This window comes from Epinephelus lanceolatus, chromosome 5, assembly GCF_041903045.1.
Source record: "Epinephelus lanceolatus isolate andai-2023 chromosome 5, ASM4190304v1, whole genome shotgun sequence".
Classification (NCBI taxonomy): Eukaryota; Metazoa; Chordata; class Actinopteri; order Perciformes; family Serranidae; genus Epinephelus; species Epinephelus lanceolatus.
Window position 1 is genome coordinate 657,654 of NC_135738.1, and position 22,933 is coordinate 680,586.

Genomic DNA, 22,933 nt, shown 5'->3' on the forward strand with positions numbered 1-22,933 from the left:
CTGCTGAGTCCTAATCGGAGCTGACAGGATCGATCTGACTCTGTGTGTGTGTGTGTGTGTGTGTGTGTGTGTGTGTGAGGCCCATCAGGAAGAGTCTTATCAGTGGACTCACTAATGGCTGGTTGAGACTTGCTGTCTGGTGCGTCTGGTCTTATCTCACAGTCAAATAGATTTATGGAGACCTGCACAGAGAGACAGCTGCAGGTCTACAGGTCTACAGGTCTGCAGGTCTGCAGGTCTACAGGTCTGCAGGTCTACAGGTCTACAGGTCTGCAGGTCTGCAGGTCTACAGGTCTGCAGGTCTGCAGGTCTACAGGTCTACAGGTCTGCAGGTCTACAGGTCTACAGGTCTGCAGGTCTACAGGTCTGCAGGTCAGGATCTATGACCTCACCGGTCTCAGCAGAAAGAATTTTGTCTCAGACACATTTCACTGGGTGCTGCTGGGAATTAATCTCCACCCAGTCAGACTGGTGGTCTGGGTGGTGTTAGTGATGTCAGCAGGACACCAGGGTGGTGTTAGTGATGTCAGCAGGACACCAGGGTGGTGTTAGTGATGTCAGCAGGACACCAGGGTGGTGTTAGTGATGTGTGTCCACAGTACCTTGGCGATGATGCTGCAGAGCTGAGGTCCGTCCTGTGTGAGGGACAGCAGGTTACTGATGGCGCTGCCGATGGTGTGAACGCTGTCGGAGGACTCGATCTGTTTGATGAGGACCTGCAGACACACAGTGTGAATGATTTAGCAGCTCGGCACAGGGAACAGGTCCCCGTCTACAGAGGAACTCTGACCAGTTTCAGATGGTTTTACTGGCACCAAACTCGGAAACGTGGAACAGGATCTTTCAGATTTTTTCCTACATCTTATTTTTAATCTCAGTGAACCCAAATCATATCTGAGGGCCGTTTATTAGAGAAACACATCAGTCGCAGTCAAATGTGAGGTGGTGCAGAGGTTAATGAATTACTCTGAAGTTACCATTTTATTTTTATAGACATTGTCTTCAGCATTATCATTCCCACACACTGAGCTGCTGTCCTCAGTTTGAACACCTGTCACAGCTCACGTCAGACAGAGACACAGCTGAACATGTATCGGTCTCTCAGACAGTCGGAGGTCATGACTCAGGTACGTACCCTGATCTCATTGGCCAGAGCCATGTCGATCATGTTACTGAAGGAATCACTGACGTCAGTGAGGATCTCATGGATGGCCTCCCTCATGGACTTCAGGAAGAACTCGTCATCAGTGTGGAGACACCTGTGGGAGGACAGACATGTTGGACAGCATGATGTCCCACAGACACACCTGGATGTTTATCAGTTCGTCTGTGATGTCAGAGTTTTACCTTTCTGTGATGTTGGTCAGCTCCATACATTTGTCCAGCAGAGACTTCTCATACTGCAACAACAGGACACACAGAGCGTCACACAGAGCGTCACACAGGATCACACAGAGAATCACAAAGGGCGTCACACACATCGTCACACAGGGCGTCACACACATCGTCACACAGAGCGTCACACCGAGCGTCACACAGGGCGTCACACAGGGCGTCACACAGAGCGTCACACCGAGTGTCACACAGAGCGTCACACAGAAGGTCACACAGAGTGTCACACAGAGCGTCACACAGAGCGTCACACAGGATCACACAGAGAATCACAAAGGGCGTCACACACATCGTCACACAGGGCGTCACACACATCGTCACACAGAGCGTCACACCGAGCGTCACACAGGGCGTCACACAGGGCGTCACACAGAGCGTCACACAGAGCGTCACACAGAAGGTCACACAGAGTGTCACACAGAGCGTCACACAGGATCACACAGAGAATCACAAAGGGCGTCACACACATCGTCACACAGAGCGTCACACCGAGTGTCACACAGAGCGTCACACAGGGCGTCACACAGGGCGTCACACAGAGTGTCACACAGAGCGTCACACAGAGTGTCACACAGAGCGTCACACAGAGTGTCACACAGAGTGTCACACAAAGCAGCACACAGAGTGTCACACAGAGCGTCACACAGAGTGTCACACAGTGTCACATAGAGCATCACAAAGAGTGTCACACAGAGCATCACACAGAGCGTCACACAGAGTGTCACACAGAGCAGCACACAGAGTGTCACACAGAGCGTCACACAGAGTGTCACACAGAGTGTCACACAGAGCGTCACACAGAGAATCACAAAGGGCGTCACACACATCGTCACACAGGGCGTCACACACATCGTCACACAGAGCGTCACACCGAGTGTCACACAGAGCGTCACACAGAGCGTCACACAGAGCGTCACACAGAGTGTCACACAGGGCGTCACACAGAGTGTCACACAGAGCGTCACACAGAGCGTCACACAGAGCGTCACACAGGGCGTCACACAGAGCGTCACACAGAGTGTCACACAGAGTGTCACACAGAGTGTCACACAGAGCAGCACACAGAGTGTCACACAGAGCGTCACACAGAGTGTCACACAGAGTGTCACACAGAGCATCACAAAGAGTGTCACACAGAGCGTCACACAGAGTGTCACACAGAGTGTCACACAGAGTGTCACACAGAGCATCACAAAGAGCGTCACACAGAGCATCACAGAGCATCACAAAGAGTGTCACACAGAGCGTCACACAGAGTGTCACACAGAGTGTCACACAGGGCGTCACACAGAGTGTCACACAGAGCATCACAAAGAGTGTCACACAGAGCGTCACACAGAGTGTCACACAGAGTGTCACACAGAGCATCACAAAGAGTGTCACACACATCGTCACACAGGGCGTCACACAGAGCGTCACACAGAGCGTCACACAGAGAATCACAAAGGGCGTCACACACATCGTCACACAGGGCGTCACACACATCGTCACACAGAGCGTCACACCGAGTGTCACACAGAGCGTCACACAGGGCGTCACACAGGGCGTCACACAGAGCGTCACACAGAGTGTCACACAGAGTGTCACACAGAGCAGCACACAGAGTGTCACACAGAGCGTCACACAGAGTGTCACACAGAGTGTCACACAGAGCGTCACACAGAGTGTCACACAGAGTGTCACACAGAGTGTCACACAGGGCGTCACACAGAGTGTCACACAGAGCATCACAAAGAGTGTCACACAGAGCGTCACACAGAGTGTCACACAGAGCATCACAAAGAGTGTCACACACATCGTCACACAGGGCGTCACACAGGGCGTCACACAGAGCGTCACACAGAGAATCACAAAGGGCGTCACACACATCGTCACACAGGGCGTCACACACATCGTCACACAGAGCGTCACACCGAGTGTCACACAGAGCGTCACACAGGGCGTCACACAGGGCGTCACACAGAGCGTCACACAGAGTGTCACACAGAGTGTCACACAGAGCAGCACACAGAGTGTCACACAGAGCGTCACACAGAGCGTCACACAGAGCGTCACACAGAGTGTCACACAGAGTGTCACACAGAGCATCACAAAGAGCGTCACACAGAGCATCACACAGAGCGTCACACAGAGTGTCACACAGGGCGTCACACAGAGTGTCACACAGAGCATCACAAAGAGTGTCACACAGAGCGTCACACAGAGCGTCACACAGAGTGTCACACAGAGTGTCACACAGGGCGTCACACAGAGTGTCACACAGAGTGTCACACAGAGTGTCACACAGAGCATCACAAAGAGCGTCACACAGAGCATCACACAGAGCGTCACATAGAGTGTCACACAGAGCGTCACACAGGGCGTCACACAGAGTGTCACACAGAGCATCACAAAGAGTGTCACACAGAGCGTCACACAGAGCGTCACACAGAGTGTCACACAGAGCGTCACACAGAGTGTCACACAGAGCGTCACACAGGGCGTCACACAGAGTGTCACACAGAGCATCACAAAGAGTGTCACACAGAGCGTCACACAGAGCGTCACACAGAGTGTCACACAGAGCGTCACACAGAGTGTCACACAGAGTGTCACACAGGGCGTCACACAGAGTGTCACACAGAGTGTCACACAGAGCGTCACACAGAGTGTCACAGAGTGTCACACAGAGCGTCACAAAGAGCGTCACACAGAGCATCACACAGAGCGTCACACAGAGTGTCACACAGAGTGTCACACAGGGCGTCACACAGAGTGTCACACAGAGTGTCACACAGAGTGTCACACAGAGCGTCACAAAGAGCGTCACACAGAGCGTCACACAGGGCGTCACAAAGAGCGTCACACAGAGCGTCACACAGGGCGTCACACAGGGCGTCACACAGAGTGTCACACAGAGTGTCACACAGAGTGTCACACAGGGCGTCACACAGAGTGTCACACAGAGCATCACAAAGAGTGTCACACAGAGCGTCACACAGAGTGTCACACAGAGTGTCACACAGAGCGTCACACAGAGTGTCACACAGGGCGTCACACAGAGTGTCACACAGAGCATCACAAAGAGTGTCACACAGAGCGTCACACAGAGTGTCACACAGAGTGTCACACAGAGTGTCACACAGGGCGTCACACAGAGCGTCACACAGAGTGTCACACAGAGTGTCACACAGGGCGTCACACAGAGCGTCACACAGAGTGTCACACAGAGTGTCACACAGAGCATCACACAGAGCGTCACACAGAGCGTCACACAGAGTGTCACACAGAGTGTCACACAGGGCGTCACACAGAGTGTCACACAGAGTGTCACACAGAGTGTCACACAGAGCATCACAAAGAGCGTCACACAGAGCATCACACAGAGCGTCACACAGAGCGTCACACAGAGCGTCACACAGAGTGTCACACAGAGCGTCACACAGGGCGTCACACAGAGTGTCACACAGAGTGTCACACAGAGCGTCACACAGAGTGTCACACAGAGTGTCACACAGAGCGTCACAAAGAGCGTCACACAGAGCATCACACAGAGCGTCACACAGAGTGTCACATAGAGTGTCACACAGGGCGTCACACAGAGTGTCACACAGAGTGTCACACAGAGTGTCACACAGAGCGTCACAAAGAGCGTCACACAGAGCGTCACACAGGGCGTCACACAGGGCGTCACACAGAGTGTCACACAGAGCGTCACACAGAGTGTCACACAGAGTGTCACACAGGGCGTCACACAGAGTGTCACACAGAGCATCACAAAGAGTGTCACACAGAGCGTCACACAGAGTGTCACACAGAGTGTCACACAGAGCGTCACACAGAGTGTCACACAGAGTGTCACACAGAGCGTCACACAGAGCGTCACACAGAGCATCACACAGAGAATCACAAAGGGCGTCACACACATCGTCACACAGGGCGTCACACAGAGCGTCACACCGAGTGTCACACAGAGCGTCACACAGAAGGTCACACAGAGTGTCACACAGAGCGTCACACAGGATCACACAGAGAATCACACACATCGTCACACAGGGCGTCACACACATCGTCACACAGGGCGTCACACAGAGTGTCACACAGAGCGTCACACAGAGTGTCACACAGAGTGTCACACAGAGCGTCACACAGAGCGTCACACAGAGCATCACACAGAGAATCACAAAGGGCGTCACACACATCGTCACACAGGGCGTCACACAGAGCGTCACACCGAGTGTCACACAGAGCGTCACACAGAAGGTCACACAGAGTGTCACACAGAGCGTCACACAGGATCACACAGAGAATCACACACATCGTCACACAGGGCGTCACACACATCGTCACACAGGGCGTCACACAGAGTGTCACACAGAGCGTCACACAGAGTGTCACACAGAGTGTCACACAGAGCGTCACACAGAGCGTCACACAGAGCATCACACAGAGAATCACAAAGGGCGTCACACACATCGTCACACAGGGCGTCACACAGAGCGTCACACCGAGTGTCACACAGAGCGTCACACAGAAGGTCACACAGAGTGTCACACAGAGCGTCACACAGGATCACACAGAGAATCACACACATCGTCACACAGGGCGTCACACACATCGTCACACAGGGCGTCACACCGAGTGTCACACAGAGCGTCACACAGAAGGTCACACAGAGTGTCACACAGAGCGTCACACAGAGCGTCACACAGGATCACACAGAGAATCACAAAGGGCGTCACACACATCGTCACACAGGGCGTCACACACATCGTCACACAGGGCGTCACACCGAGTGTCACACAGAGCGTCACACAGAAGGTCACACAGAGTGTCACACAGAGCGTCACACAGAGCGTCACACAGGATCACACAGAGAATCACAAAGGGCGTCACACACATCGTCACAAAGAGCGTCACACAGAGCATCACACAGAGCGTCACACAGAGTGTCACATAGAGTGTCACACAGGGCGTCACACAGAGTGTCACACAGAGTGTCACACAGAGTGTCACACAGAGCGTCACAAAGAGCGTCACACAGAGCGTCACACAGGGCGTCACACAGGGCGTCACACAGAGTGTCACACAGAGCGTCACACAGAGTGTCACACAGAGTGTCACACAGGGCGTCACACAGAGTGTCACACAGAGCATCACAAAGAGTGTCACACAGAGCGTCACACAGAGTGTCACACAGAGTGTCACACAGGGCGTCACACAGAGTGTCACACAGAGCATCACAAAGAGTGTCACACAGAGCGTCACACAGAGTGTCACACAGAGTGTCACACAGAGCGTCACACAGAGTGTCACACAGAGTGTCACACAGAGCGTCACACAGAGCGTCACACAGAGCATCACACAGAGAATCACAAAGGGCGTCACACACATCGTCACACAGGGCGTCACACAGAGCGTCACACCGAGTGTCACACAGAGCGTCACACAGAAGGTCACACAGAGTGTCACACAGAGCGTCACACAGGATCACACAGAGAATCACACACATCGTCACACAGGGCGTCACACACATCGTCACACAGGGCGTCACACAGAGTGTCACACAGAGCGTCACACAGAAGGTCACACAGAGTGTCACACAGAGCGTCACACAGAGCGTCACACAGGATCACACAGAGAATCACAAAGGGCGTCACACACATCGTCACACAGGGCGTCACACACATCGTCACACAGGGCGTCACACCGAGTGTCACACAGAGCGTCACACAGAAGGTCACACAGAGTGTCACACAGAGCGTCACACAGAGCGTCACACAGGATCACACAGAGAATCACAAAGGGCGTCACACACATCGTCACACAGGGCGTCACACAGAGAATCACAAAGGGCGTCACACACATCGTCACACAGGGCGTCACACACATCGTCACACAGAGCGTCACACAGAGCGTCACACAGGGTCACAGTCAAGAATCACCTTCTGCATCTCAGGCGGCGTGCTCCGGGCGGCGCTGTACTCGTGCACCAGTGAGCGCACATGGCAGTTGGCCCTGACGGCGGTGCTGTGGACCCTCTGCCAGCGGCCTTTCTCCAGACGCTGGAACATCTTGCCGAGCTCCGTGCTGACCACCAGCGCTCGGCGGAGCAGCGTCTGCAGGTTGTTTCTGGCCACGTGGTCCCCCGCTCCGACCCCAGAGGCCACGATCAGCTCGCCCTGCTGGGCGTCCTCCTCCACCCCGATGGGTTTGGCCTGGAGGACGCACATACACTCCACCTCCGTCATGTGGCGGAGGTCCTCCATCCAGCGCTGGACTGAGTCCACCTGGAGAGACTGCATGCGGGTACTGTGGGAGGAACAAACACAGGGAGATAAAGGAGGGTTGAGACAGAGCGTTATCAGACAGAAACAGCTGAGTGTGAGGACGACCTGATGAAAGACACACAGGACACAGGAGACATGTGGACTTCACGACATCAAGATTCATCAAATGCTGCAGATTTTTCTAAATGACTCGTCCATGTTTAGAGTTTATTGGAATACAAAGCATCAATATTCAGTCTGTCCATGTGGATCCATCAGACTGAGGTCAGGTCGCTCAGACCAGAGTTCACTCGTCTCCATCGATCTGTGCTCGCAGACTAAATTCATTCTTTGCCTCTGAATCGATTTACAGACAGAAAATCAACATAAACAGTCTGAACGGTTTCACAACAGGAAATCAGTGTTCATATAAAAATACTGAGCTCAAACAGAAACATGTTGCTGCAACACCTGACCTCAGGGACAGACTGTGTCCATGCTGAGGACAGACTGTGTCCATGCTGAGGACAGACTGTGTCCATGCTGAGGACAGACTGTGTCCATGCTGAGGACAGACTGTGTCCATGCTGAAGACAAACTGTGTCCATGCTGAGGACAAACTGTGTGTCCATGCTGAGGACAGACTGTGTCCATGCTGAGGACAGACTGTGTGTCCATGCTGAGGACAAACTGTGTGTCCATGCTGAGGACAGACTGTGTCCATGCTGGGGACAGACTGTGTCCATGCTGAGGACAAACTGTGTCCATGCTGAGGACAGACTGTGTCCATGCTGAGGACAGACTGTGTGTCCATGCTGAGGACAAACTGTGTGTCCATGCTGAGGACAGACTGTGTGTCCATGCTGAGGACAAACTGTGTGTCCATGCTGAGGACAGACTGTGTCCATGCTGAGGACAGACTGTGTCCATGCTGAAGACAAACTGTGTCCATGCTGAGGACAAACTGTGTGTCCATGCTGAGGACAAACTGTGTGTCCATGCTGAGGACAGACTGTGTCCATGCTGAGGACAGACTGTGTCCATGCTGAGGACAGACTGTGTCCATGCTGAAGACAAACTGTGTCCATGCTGAGGACAAACTGTGTGTCCATGCTGAGGACAGACTGTGTCCATGCTGAGGACAGACTGTGTGTCCATGCTGAGGACAAACTGTGTGTCCATGCTGAGGACAGACTGTGTCCATGCCGAGGACAAACTGTGTGTCCATGCTGAGGACAGACTGTGTCCATGCTGGGGACAGACTGTGTCCATGCTGAGGACAAACTGTGTCCATGCTGAGGACAGACTGTGTCCATGCTGAGGACAGACTGTGTGTCCATGCTGAGGACAAACTGTGTGTCCATGCTGAGGACAGACTGTGTGTCCATGCTGAGGACAAACTGTGTGTCCATGCTGAGGACAGACTGTGTCCATGCTGAGGACAGACTGTGTCCATGCTGAAGACAAACTGTGTCCATGCTGAGGACAAACTGTGTGTCCATGCTGAGGACAAACTGTGTCCATGCTGAGGACAGACTGTGTGTCCATGCTGAGGACAAACTGTGTGTCCATGCTGAGGACAGACTGTGTCCATGCCGAGGACAAACTGTGTGTCCATGCTGAGGACAGACTGTGTCCATGCTGGGGACAGACTGTGTCCATGCTGAGGACAAACTGTGTCCATGCTGAGGACAGACTGTGTCCATGCTGAGGACAGACTGTGTGTCCATGCTGAGGACAAACTGTGTGTCCATGCTGAGGACAGACTGTGTGTCCATGCTGAGGACAAACTGTGTCCATGCTGAGGACAGACTGTGTGTCCATGCTGAGGACAAACTGTGTGTCCATGCTGAGGACAGACTGTGTCCATGCTGAGGACAGACTGTGTGTCCATGCTGAGGACAAACTGTGTGTCCATGCTGAGGACAGACTGTGTCCATGCCGAGGACAAACTGTGTGTCCATGCTGAGGACAGACTGTGTCCATGCTGGGGACAGACTGTGTCCATGCTGAGGACAAACTGTGTCCATGCTGAGGACAGACTGTGTCCATGCTGAGGACAGACTGTGTGTCCATGCTGAGGACAAACTGTGTGTCCATGCTGAGGACAGACTGTGTGTCCATGCTGAGGACAAACTGTGTGTCCATGCTGAGGACAGACTGTGTCCATGCTGAGGACAGACTGTGTCCATGCTGAAGACAAACTGTGTCCATGCTGAGGACAGACTGTGTGTCCATGCTGAGGACAAACTGTGTGTCCATGCTGAGGACAGACTGTGTCCATGCCGAGGACAAACTGTGTGTCCATGCTGAGGACAGACTGTGTCCATGCTGGGGACAGACTGTGTGTCCATGCTGAGGACAGACTGTGTGTCCATGCTGAGGACAAACTGTGTCCATGCTGAGGACAAACTGTGTGTCCATGCTGAGGACAGACTGTGTCCATGCTGAGGACAAACTGTGTGTCCATGCTGAGGACAAACTGTGTCCATGCTGAGGACAGACTGTGTGTCCATGCTGAGGACAAACTGTGTCCATGCTGAGGACAAACTGTGTGTCCATGCTGAGGACAGACTATGTCCATGCTGAGGACAGTCTGTGTCCATGCTGAGGACAAACTGTGTCCATGCTGAGGACAGACTGTGTCCATGCTGAGGACAAACTGTGTCCATGCTGAGGACAGACTGTGTGTCCATGCTGAGGACAGACTGTGTGTCCATGCTGAGGACAAACTGTGTCCATGCTGAGGACAAACTGTGTGTCCATGCTGAGGACAAACTGTGTGTCCATGCTGAGGACAGACTGTGTGTCCATGCTGAGGACAGACTGTGTGTCCATGCTGAGGACAGACTGTGCGTCCATGCTGAGGACAAACTGTGTCCATGCTTTGGACAGACTGTGTGTCCATGCTGAGGACAGACTGTGCGTCCATGCTGAGGACAGACTGTGTCCATGCTGAGGACAAACTGTGTGTCCATGCTGAGGACAGACTGTGCGTCCATGCTGAGGACAGACTGTGTGTTCATGCTGAGGACAGTCTATGTCCATGCTGAGGACAAACTGTGTCCATGCTGAGGACAAACTGTGCGTCCATGCTGAGGACAGACTGTGTCCATGCTGAGGACAAACTGTGTGTCCATGCTGAGGACAGACTGTGCGTCCATGCTGACGACAGACTGTGTGTCCATGCTGAGGACAGACTGTGCGTCCATGCTGAGGACAAACTGTGTCCATGCTGAGGACAGACTGTGTGTCCATGCTGAGGACAGACTGTGCGTCCATGCTGAGGACAGACTGTGTGTCCATGCTGAGGACAGTCTGTGTCCATGCTGAGGACAAACTGTGTCCATGCTGAGGACAGACTGTGTCCATGCTGAGGACAGACTGTGTGTCCATGCTGAGGACAAACTGTGTGTCCATGCTGAGGACAAACTGTGTGTCCATGCTGAGGACAGACTGTGTGTCCATGCTTTGGACAGACTGTGTGTCCATGCTGAGGACAGACTGTGCGTCCATGCTGAGGACAGACTGTGTCCATGCTGAGGACAAACTGTGTGTCCATGCTGAGGACAGACTGTGCGTCCATGCTGAGGACAGACTGTGTGTTCATGCTGAGGACAGACTGTGTCCATGCTGAGGACAAACTGTGTGTCCATGCTGAGGACAGACTGTGCGTCCATGCTGACGACAGACTGTGTGTCCATGCTGAGGACAGACTGTGCGTCCATGCTGAGGACAAACTGTGTCCATGCTGAGGACAGACTGTGTGTCCATGCTGAGGACAGACTGTGCGTCCATGCTGAGGACAGACTGTGTGTCCATGCTGAGGACAGTCTGTGTCCATGCTGAGGACAAACTGTGTCCATGCTGAGGACAGACTGTGTCCATGCTGAGGACAGACTGTGTGTCCATGCTGAGGACAAACTGTGTGTCCATGCTGAGGACAAACTGTGTGTCCATGCTGAGGACAGACTGTGTGTCCATGCTTTGGACAGACTGTGTGTCCATGCTGAGGACAGACTGTGCGTCCATGCTGAGGACAGACTGTGTCCATGCTGAGGACAAACTGTGTGTCCATGCTGAGGACAGACTGTGCGTCCATGCTGAGGACAGACTGTGTGTTCATGCTGAGGACAGTCTATGTCCATGCTGAGGACAAACTGTGTCCATGCTGAGGACAAACTGTGCGTCCATGCTGAGGACAGACTGTGTCCATGCTGAGGACAAACTGTGTGTCCATGCTGAGGACAGACTGTGCGTCCATGCTGACGACAGACTGTGTGTTCATGCTGAGGACATTCTGTGTCCATGCTGAGGACAAATTGTGTCCATGCTGAGGACAGACTGTGTCCATGCTGAGGACAAACTGTGTGTCCATGCTGAGGACAGACTGTGCGTCCATGCTGAGGACAGACTATGTGTTCATGCTGAGGACAGACTGTGTCCATGCTGAGGACAAATTGTGTCCATGCTGAGGACAGACTGTGTCCATGCTGGGGACAGACTGTGTGTCCATGCGGAGGACAGACTGTGTCCATGCTGGGGACAGACTGTGTCCATGCTGAGGACAAATCGTGTCCATGCTGAGGACAAACTGTGTGTCCATGCTGAGGACAGAATGTGTCCATGCTGAGGACAGACTGTGTCCATGCTGGGGACAGACTGTGTGTCCATGCGGAGGACAAACTGTGTCCATGCTGAGGACAGACTGTGTGTCCATGCTGAGGACAGACTGTGTCCATGCTGAGGACAAATTGTGTCCATGCTGAGGACAGACTGTGTGTCCATGCTGAGGACAGACTGTGCGTCCATGCTGAGGACAGACTGTGTCCATGCTGAGGACAAACTGTGTGTCCATGCTGAGGACAGACTGTGCGTCCATGCTGACGACAGACTGTGTGTTCATGCTGAGGACATTCTGTGTCCATGCTGAGGACAAATTGTGTCCATGCTGAGGACAGACTGTGCGTCCATGCTGAGGACAGACTATGTGTTCATGCTGAGGACAGACTGTGTGTCCATGCTGGGGACAGACTGTGTGTCCATGCGGAGGACAGACTGTGTCCATGCTGGGGACAGACTGTGTCCATGCTGAGGACAAATCGTGTCCATGCTGAGGACAAACTGTGTGTCCATGCTGAGGACAGAATGTGTCCATGCTGAGGACAGACTGTGTCCATGCTGGGGACAGACTGTGTGTCCATGCGGAGGACAAACTGTGTCCATGCTGAGGACAGACTGTGTGTCCATGCTGAGGACAGACTGTGTCCATGCTGAGGACAAATTGTGTCCATGCTGAGGACAGACTGTGTCCATGCTGAGGACAAACTGTGTGTCCATGCTGAGGACAAACTGTGTCCATGCTGAGGACAGACTGTGTCCATGCCGAGGAAAAACTGTGTCCATGCTGAGGACAGACTGTGTGTCCATGCTGAGGACAAACTGTGTCCATGCTGAGGACAGACTCTGTGTCCATGCTGAGGACAGACTGTGTCCATGCCGAGGAAAAACTGTGTCCATGCTGAGGACAGACTGTGTCCATGCTGAGGACAAACTGTGTCCATGCTGAGGACAGACTGTGTCCATGCTGAGGACAAACTGTGTGTCCATGCTGAGTACAGACTGTGTGTCCATGCTGAGGACAGTCTGTGTCCATGCTGAGGACAAATTGTGTCCATGCTGAGGACAGACTGTGTGTCCATGCTGAGGACAGACTGTGTCCATGCTGAGGACAAACTGTGTGTCCATGCTGAGTACAGACTGTGTGTCCATGCTGAGGACAGTCTGTGTCCATGCTGAGGACAGACTGTGTGTCCATGCTGAGGACAGTCTGTGTCCATGCTGAGGACAAATTGTGTCCATGCTGAGGACAGACTGTGTGTCCATGCTGAGGACAGACTGTGTCCATGCTGAGGACAAACTGTGTCCATGCTGAGGACAGACTGTGTCCATGCTGAGGACAGACTGTGTCCATGCTGAGGACAGACTGTGTGTCCATGCTGAGGACAAACTGTGTCCATGCTGAGGACAGACTGTGCGTCCATGCTGAGGACAGACTGTGTCCATGCTGAGGACAGACTGTGTCCATGCTGAGGACAAACTGTGTGTCCATGCTGAGGACAGACTGTGCGTCCATGCTGAGGACAGACTGTGTCCATGCTGAGGACAAACTGTGTGTCCATGCTGAGGACAGACTGTGTCCATGCTGAGGACAGACTGTGTCCATGCTGAGGACAGACTGTGCGTCCATGCTGAGGACAGACTGTGTCCATGCTGAGGACAAACTGTGTCCATGCTGAGGACAGTCTGTGTCCATGCTGAGGACAGACTGTGCGTCCATGCTGAGGACAGACTGTGTCCATGCTGAGGACAGACTGTGTCCATGCTGAGGACAGACTGTGTCCATGCTGAGGACAGACTGTGTCCATGCTGAGGACAGACTGTGTCAGACTGTGACTCAGTCAAGTCTTGCCATGTCACACCCATCCTGGCGTCTCTGCACTGGCTTCCTGTTCACATTAGATTCCAGTTCAAGGTCCTGGTCCTGACATACACAGCCGTCCACAAAGTAGTCCCCGCTCACACCTGCGAGCTCCTCTACATCCTGAACCGGTCACTGAGGTCTTCTAACCAGGGGCTCCTGGCTGTGCATCGGACGAGGCTGAAAACTCGAGGTGACCGAGCTTTTCAATCCGTGGCCCCAAAGCTTTGGGACTCCTTGGACGTGAGATCCTTACCCTCTGTCCACGTCTTTAAGATGCATTTGAAGACTCAGGTTTTCAGGCAGGCGTTTGGACAGCTGTAAGTAATTATCTAGATTGTTGTTTCAGTTGCACTGTATCTTTTGCTGTTTGTACTTGCTGTGTTTTCTATTTATTTAACTGTTTGTATATTTATTGTGAAGCACTTTGTGACTTCGAGCTGTGAAAGGTGCTGTATAAATAAAGATTTACTTAGTGGCTCACAGTCGTAACTAATGAGGCTTTGTTTGTTTCTGCCGTCTGAAGATTAATCGTTTCAAACCTTTCACAGTAAAATGTGTCATCAGTGTGAGCTGAACGTGGCTGAATGACAAAGATGAACAGGTGCAGTAAATAATGTGTGAGCCGTCAGTTACAGACGTTATAGAAGATTAATCTGACATTATTAATGTAATGTTACAATAAAACGAACCACACTGCTTCAAATATAAGAAATAAATGCAGTTTGTGATGAGAGCTGCACAGACACAGTGTGAGAGTCTACAGTCTTATTAAAATGATCCTTGTAGATGAAAATAAAACCCACGCTCTTCCTCTGTAAAATGACCATTACGTTTGTGCCACACAGTGTAACAGCGGCGCTCACGCCCCCACAGCCTTCCTCAAATCAATGATGTGTGCTCGGGGTCAATTATCCACCAATAACTGCCAGTTTCCACACTCGTTAGTTTGAACACGGAGGCGCTTTAACACTCCTCCCCACTCCAGCCTCTCCCTGCAGCCTCCCTAATCAACGCAGGCTTAAGGGTTCAATCCAGAGTCCCGCCGCCGCTGAGTCAAAGCTCCCTGAGAGAGGACGGGTCGATGGCTTCAACAGCCACCTCTGCTTTGAGTCAACACGTGGGAACAGGTCTCTAATGAACCTGATATTTTCCTCTGGGCTCTCTGGGCTTCGTCTGCAGCTCCATGGAGACTCTGGTTATTGCATTGCTATTGAATATGGGATGGCGTGCTGAATCGTTGTGTCTGTGTGTTCGCTCAGAAACAAAGATCTGTCTTTGACCAGCAGCAGCAGCCAACATCATTACATAACATCTGCAACATATCGGGTTTCAGCTTTTAACCAGAGCTGGTTACACAGCACTTCATCATCAGGACGATATCGACTGTGAGACGACAGCGAGGTCACACACAGCTGCTCACTGATGACACTCATGTTCACTTTGTTAAGGTCAGAATAAACTCTTATTGAGAGGTGATGCAGCTTCATCAGTGAAGAAGTGTCAGTGTATGTTTCTACAAAGATACACAACATTTGTTATCCTGCAGCAAATATCTGCAAACTGTACATTTCACCAGCAGTGTTTAGTTACAGTCTGTGGCTTGAAATGTCTTTATTAAAGACACCCGGCTGTAGTGCCACAGTCACAGCTGGAAATGTCCCAGAGTCTTGCTGAAAAACACCAGCATTTGGTGCAGCAGTCACCGCCTGACGTGCCGTGATGTCTCCCTCGGAAACACCTGTTTGGTGCCACAGTGTGCTGGAAAGGCCCCGATGCCTTGTTAAAAACCCTCCGCTTTGGTGCAACATTCACAATGTCTGCTGAACGCACACCCAGTTCTGGTGGCACCATCGTGGCTGGACGTGCCGCATGTCTTGGTAAAAGACACCTGGTTTGTTAGTTGTTGGTGTTGAGCAGTGGTCTGCAGTGGTGTCATGACTGACAGATGTTACACACGTGTGGTTTACACAACATGAACTTTACTTTAAGAAACGTCACCAGTAGAAACACATTAAAGTCTGTTTCTGAGTCAGCTGAGTCCTGTCTGTAACACAGTCCAACACGTTCAAACTATTTTTACCTGCACACACACACACACACACACACACACACACACACACACATACAGATGCGTATGTATCTGTATTTCACAGTTGATCAGCTGTCGGGTGAGGAGGAGGAGGAGGAGGAGGAGGAGGACTAAGGATGTAAAGCAGTGAAACCTGCAGGTTGCAGATTTCGGTGAAGCTCACCGGTTCAGACTGTGCGTGCACATAAATCTGGATGGTGTGTGAGGGGATGAAGACGTAATTAGCTGTGGATGTAGACTGGAATAAATGAGTGCTCAGTGTTACACAGTGCAGGACTCATTAATATGGAGCTTGTTCTGCTAAGTGGGCTAAATGGCTTCATAGTGATGGTCCTAACTTCTGAAAATGGATGAGATATGAGTTTCAGTTTAAATCTGAGCGATTAAAGAAATTAATTTCTCCTAAACGTTCCCTGCAAATAAAATACGACTGAACCTGCCTCAGGGTTTTTCATGTTTCTCTGCAGGTCTCAGAGTGTGTCTTGTTACAGAGATTAATCACCCCGCGCTGAACAACACTGTGACTCAAACTAAGTGAGTCAAATTAGCCACTGAGGAGGAGATAGAGAGATGGAGGAGGAGGAGGAGGAGGAGGAGATGGAGAGATGGAGGAGGAGGAGGAGGAGGAGATGGAGAGCTCTCACGTCTTAATCGCCATCATTTTCCTACATTTCATACAATTAAGCGACACATTGGTCTCTGCAGAGGAACAGACTCGTATTCTGTTTCTCAGCCATGAGCTGTGTCAAAGTGACACTGTGAGTGTGGACACGTATAAACAGGCAGATGTAAAGCGTGCAGCAGTGTGGAAACAGTCTCTTCATATCATCAGAGCCGCTGCGGCCATTTCAAACCATTTTCCACAGTTATATAACAGCAGCACAGAAGGATGAACCCGTCTTGATTTACACGCCCATCAAGCCACAAAACGTTCCCCTCAGCACTGCGGGGAGAGATGAAAAAAAAAAAGGGAGATGATAATAATAGGCTTGTTTTCCAAAGGAGGGGAAGCGGTGCACTTCAGCTCGCAGGGAATGACAAATATTTACATGCAGGGCCAAGAGAGGGTCAGACGACAGCAGCTCTATTATCCACACAGGGATCCCACCGTGGAGATGAAGCTTCGCACTTTCTCATCTGTCAGTCAGACGGCGACGACGACAGGAGCTGCTTCATCAGAGACGATTCTGTTTTTACACGTTACTGTGAGATTTAAAAATGTTTCTGTCCCTGAGCGTCTGTGTTCAGTGTCCCGTGTTCAGTGTCCCCTGACTGTGTTCAGTGTCCCCTGACTGTGTTCAGTGTCCCCTGACTGTGTTCAGTGTCCTCTGACTGTGTTCAGTGTCCCCTGACTGTGTTCAGTGTCCTCTGACTGTGTTCAGTGTCCCCTGACTGTGTTCAGTGTCCTCTGACTGTGTTCAGTGTCCCCTGACTGTGTTCAGTGTCCTCTGACTGTGTTCAGTGTCCCCTGACTGTGTTCAGTGTCCTCTGTGTTCAGTGTCCTCTGTGTATGACGATCAGACGCAGAGTCTGAATCGACATTTAATGAAACCCAAACTTGTTTAATTAAACCGAGCGGCCTGAAGCTGCTCTGAACTGTCTTGTGAAGTCATATTAGAGACATTTTTAAAGGATTTCTGCAGAATTCTGAGGTTGTTTTACAGCAGAGTTTCTGATCCTACACAGCTGTCAATAAAACTTTATGGCGTGCAAGAAATGAAAGTCCTTGGACACGAAAGGGACGACAGAAAGTACTGAGAGACACTCACACACTGCTGGCACGGGACAATAAGGAAAATATGGAATATCAACAGCTTTAAAACAGGACTGCAGCGTGTGTCTTTAAAATAAATGAATCTTAATTGTAGCGTGTAAACAGGTCTGAGAAAGACGTAAAACCACAAAGAAAATATCTTAAACTTTGTGAAGATTAAAAGACATGATGACATCACCTCTGTCCAGAAACATGCAGAGTCCTGTGAGGCCGTACGGAGGGGCTGAGGCTGGTGCTGGAGCTCTCTTCCTGTCACACAGCAGGTGAAAATAAAACTTGAGCTTTTAGATGATTCACTTTTTTCACATTGTTCTGCAGGATGAGTCACTGAAAGGCTCCACGGTCGTCTGTCCTCAACTCAGCCCCACATTTACCAAAAACAGACAAATGTTTGTGACTTCAGAGTGTGAAGCCTCAGTTACGCCTCTCCACACTGATGGTCACATGTGTGATCTGACGCAGAATCATGGCGAGGAAATGTTTGGGGTTTTATTCTCTGAGTTTCTGCTCCTCCTCACAGTAAACTGATATCCTCCCAAACTGTAGGGGGCAGTGTAACAAACCTCACACCTCAGCATTGTGCTCCATTTTCTTCACTGACTGACATCTGCATAGTTAGGAAATGTCTGATGGTGTGATGTCACACTCGTAGATGCGTCAGGCCCACATTAAGCTCAGAGAGAGCTTGGCTGGTCTGTTAGCATGTAGCTGTGATGGCCGGCTGTGTGAGGGTTCAAATACTCTGCATCTATGTGATCATGGTTCAGACACACAAGGGAAATTTATCTACAATTAACTTCTCTTCAACATGAGGGAAGAGGTGAATAAAACATTCACTTCCTGTGGCAGAGAGAATTTTGCATCTTTGCATCATTGTGCAGTTCAACTCTGGAGAGCTGCAACCAGAAGAGTCGCAGCTTCAACCAACAGCTAACAGGTCTGTGTGGACCGTCGCTGTGTGTAACCAGCTGATGGTTTGATCTCGTCCATGAAACACACAGACGGCCCTGTGAGCAGTTACTGTTGAACTTACAGCCTGGCTCCAACACTGTAACACTGTGGTGGTGTCGTCAGTGATGCATTGTGGGCCGCTCCACCTGAAGCACCAGGACCTGAACAGTGCTGCTGTTTCAATGACAGGACACCACAGTGTGTTTGGAAGCTGGCTGTTGGATGGAGAAGATTAGAAGACAATTTGTCATCAGCTCCTGAAGAGACGTCACAAACTGACATTCAGAGAGCAGCTTCTCCAGAGGACTATGCAGAGTTTGGAGGACGAGTGCTGCACATCAACACATCCTGCTTCATCAGCATCCATCAGGTCCAACATGGAACATGGTCTCAGCAGGTGACGGTGGTGATGATGATCACTCACCTGCAGCTCAGGTGTGACTGTGTCTTACAATAATACATTTAATTTGATTGGACCACACAGCAGACCTGGGCTGATGGAGGCGGGGTTCCTTCAGACTCTTGTGTTTTATTGATTCAGATATATGAGAGAGTTACAAACAGCTGCCTGGACGTGGACTCGCTGCTGTTTACAGGTCAGAGACTCGTTATTACAATAACTCAGGTGTGACACGTATGTAGAGGCCACGCAGTTTGTTTTTATGCTGTTTAACTTATTGACATCACACACACAAATCTTGTACTCCTATCTTTGTGAGGACCCTCACTGACATAATGCATTCCCTAACCCTAGTTCAAATAAACACAAGAAGTTTGTGCTCTAGAGAAAGGATCAACACTCAGTGAATAACCTCCTAAGCCCTACGATAAGCTATTATGGCAAGGCTTAACTATACAGACCAGTGAGCAGTGATAACTAACATGTCTTTGGGGTCATCGGGTGGGAACCTCCTTTCACCAGTGTTTCGTCTAGTTGGTCCCACGACACCTCCAGGAGGCTAGACAGTGATCTCTGGCGTCCCAGAGACACTCCCCTAATGCCAGGTCTCACTGCTCCCCACACCAACCCAATAACCTCCTTTACCTTACTTACACATGGCTTTCTCAGCCCAAACAGCACTGCCACCTTCAACCAAACCCAGGCTCCATACATGCGAGCTCCAGGTAGAGACAGTGCTGATACTACCTTTCCTAGCACATTCACCACACTCTATTTCACACGCTACATAGCATAACTACAATATAAGCTAACGTTAAAGGAAACAGATTAACTCACAGGATCAGCAAACACACTCACCTTGCAGCATGGTCTCAAACAAAATGGATTCAAATAGGCCACTCCCACACTTAAATAACCTTCCTCTTCCTGGATTTCCTCCTGACAGGAAGTGGATCTCTCCACCTGATCTCAAGGAGTTATGTGCCCTGCTTAGTAGTTCCCCCTGCTGCCCCCAACTGACATTATTTCTTCTCTTATAGATGAACTGGCTACATTTAATTGCTTCATCTGACATTTCCCTCACTGTCTTCCTCAAATTCTGTCCCCGCACTCCGAGTTCCCCCAGGAGTGAGACAGTTGATCTTGCTATGAATCCCCTACACCCCACTTCCACTGGACAAATCCTAGTCTTCCATCCTCGCTGCTCAGCTTCTGCTCCTAAGTCTGCATATCTAAGCTTTTTTCTTTCATAGGCTTCTTCCACTGCGTCTTCCCAAGGAACTGTCAGCTCAGTGAAATAAACTATCTGTTGACTTACTGACCACAACACTATGTCAGGCCTCTGTTTGGTACAAACTATTTCCTGGGGAACAACAAGCTTTCCCCCTAAATCTACTTGCATTTCTCAATCACAAGCACCTTCTAGGCAGCCACACCCTTGCCTCCTCACTAACTTATCTCTTCTGTGTTTCTCTCCCTCACGGACAAACTGAATTACTAAACTCCTATCATTAACACCTTCTGAATTCACCTGTCTTCTAACCCTAACTCTACCCCCGACCTTTAACCCTGACTGTAACCTAAACCTAACTGTAACCTTAACTCTAAACCAAAGTCTTAACCCTCAAACTGGCCTCTGAAAAACTGAGGAGCAGCCAGAGAGTCCTCACTTTCCAAAAGTGTCCTTACTCTGTTGGTAAAATAAGTGTATTGGTCCTCACTATGTAGCATGTACAAGTACACACACACACACACACATTACAAGTATATTTCCTTCATTCATATTATTTTGGATTCTTCATCCAGGATTTAAAAGAACAAACTCTGAGGCAGCAACAGGAAGTTAATGACATACATGTTTCTAACAGAGGGAACGTTCATAGTAATTTAAACGACTCGCTGGTTAAAAGCAGCGACTCATCTCAGATATGATGTTCAGACTTTAGCTGAGAAAGTGTAAAACATCAGTCACATGAACCTCAGTAACCCAGTACATCCTTTAAAGACACCCGGCTGCTTTAAAGACGAGATCATCAGCTGACAGCGGAGGGAAACCCTCGCCGAGCAGCGAGAAGGAAAACACCAGATTAACACTCGGTGAAGCACAAATGTGGAGATCTGACAGAATCCTTCATCACAGGAAGTGACTCACTTTGTTTCAGCATGAAAACACAGTGTGAGCATTAACTGTGCCGTCTGTGGGTCGTCCTCTGATCGCATCATAACCATGGACATAAATAAAGCACAGAGTTTACTGTACGAGCTGCAGGTCTGACACCAACCACCTGCTGTCACTCACGTGTGGAGGTTCGTCCACAGCAGGAAGTGGTTTGTTCCTCAGGGTGGTTTCTCTTTACTGGGCATGTTCAACACTTCATACACAGTGACTCAGTTACAGTAAAGACATGCTGTGTGGCTCAGTCGGTCCGCTCTAATGATCCGGTGTCTAATTAACATAACATACAGGTAACACACAGGTACAGACATCAGAGTGGGTATAACTGAATAATTTAAAGCAATTCATCTATTTTGACACGTCATTAATCTTTAAAGTCATTCATCAGTGAAAAAGCAGAACATGTCGTATGTGTCTGAGCTGTAAGAATATTTGCTTTACGTGTCTTTAAACCACAGTCACTGAACATTGTGCAGATACATTAAAACTTTGTCACCAACACTGAGATGAAGACGTAGTCGCATTTATGCACAAAAACCACTCTCGGTGTTTTCTGAATCTCAAATGGTCTCTTTTCACCTTCAGTGTGTCCTGCAGCTGCAGTCTGTCTCATGACATCACACCCTGACCTCTGACCTTACTGCTGTTACCATGGAGATAAAAAATGCCACTTACTGTCTTTACAGTTTTGTCCTTTTGTTGTTTGTAAGATTTGTGGTTATTTAGTTCACCTACACCTACCGTCATCTGTCACTGCAGCTGACAGCTGTCAATCAGCTCATGTGACGTATCGTCCGCTGTGCAGAGGACTGTGGGTCAGAACAGACAGTCAAGCATGCTGACTCACAGACTGCAAAATCAGACCTGATGTAGTAGAACATCCTGGCATACTGCATTTGACAGACTCTGTGCTAGGATATACTAAATCTTTTTCTGGCGTACTGTGCAGTGTGGTACTGTGGGGACAGAAAATTATCACATTGTCGTGGCACACAAGTTGTCGGAAAACGCCATGAAGCATCGGTGAAAAACACCCAGGTGCAGGGCCACAAACACGGCAAGAGGGGTCGTCAAAAAACAAATGAAGCTCAGCGTAAGTTCAGTCAGGAAAACTTTCATCATTTGCTCTCCATCTCACCGCCTCCTCCAATCAGCTGACTGTGGCTGTTTTTACTTTTAGTTATCCAGTCAAACTTCACCACAATCTCCTTCAGCCAATCAGGATGCTACTGTCATCTTTTAAATCTGCTCTCTCTCCTCTGCTGCTGTCAGCTGTTATTTTAGGCAGAACCATCACACCCTCCTCCAGCCTGTTCTCCTCCATCCTCATATCCAGAGCCCAGGACGAGCTCACCAAAATCCCACTCCTCCTCACATTCAGATCATCAACACTTCTTCACTTTCATCTCATCTCATCTC

General features: G+C 50.3%; 1 protein-coding gene across 2 annotated transcripts in view; it reads right to left on the minus strand.

The window, feature by feature from the left end:
- Positions 1–22,933, minus strand: part of insc (INSC spindle orientation adaptor protein) — an 87,124-nt gene that overhangs the window by 24,494 nt on the left and 39,697 nt on the right. For both annotated transcript variants that reach the window (XM_033634218.2, XM_033634219.2), the window contains exons 3-6: positions 7,317–7,683; positions 1,348–1,400; positions 1,136–1,259; positions 603–716 (exon numbers count right to left, since the gene is read on the minus strand). In XM_033634218.2, the coding sequence (XP_033490109.1) occupies positions 603–716; positions 1,136–1,259; positions 1,348–1,400; positions 7,317–7,683 (658 nt within the window). The remainder of the gene's footprint in view (positions 1–602; positions 717–1,135; positions 1,260–1,347; positions 1,401–7,316; positions 7,684–22,933) is intronic.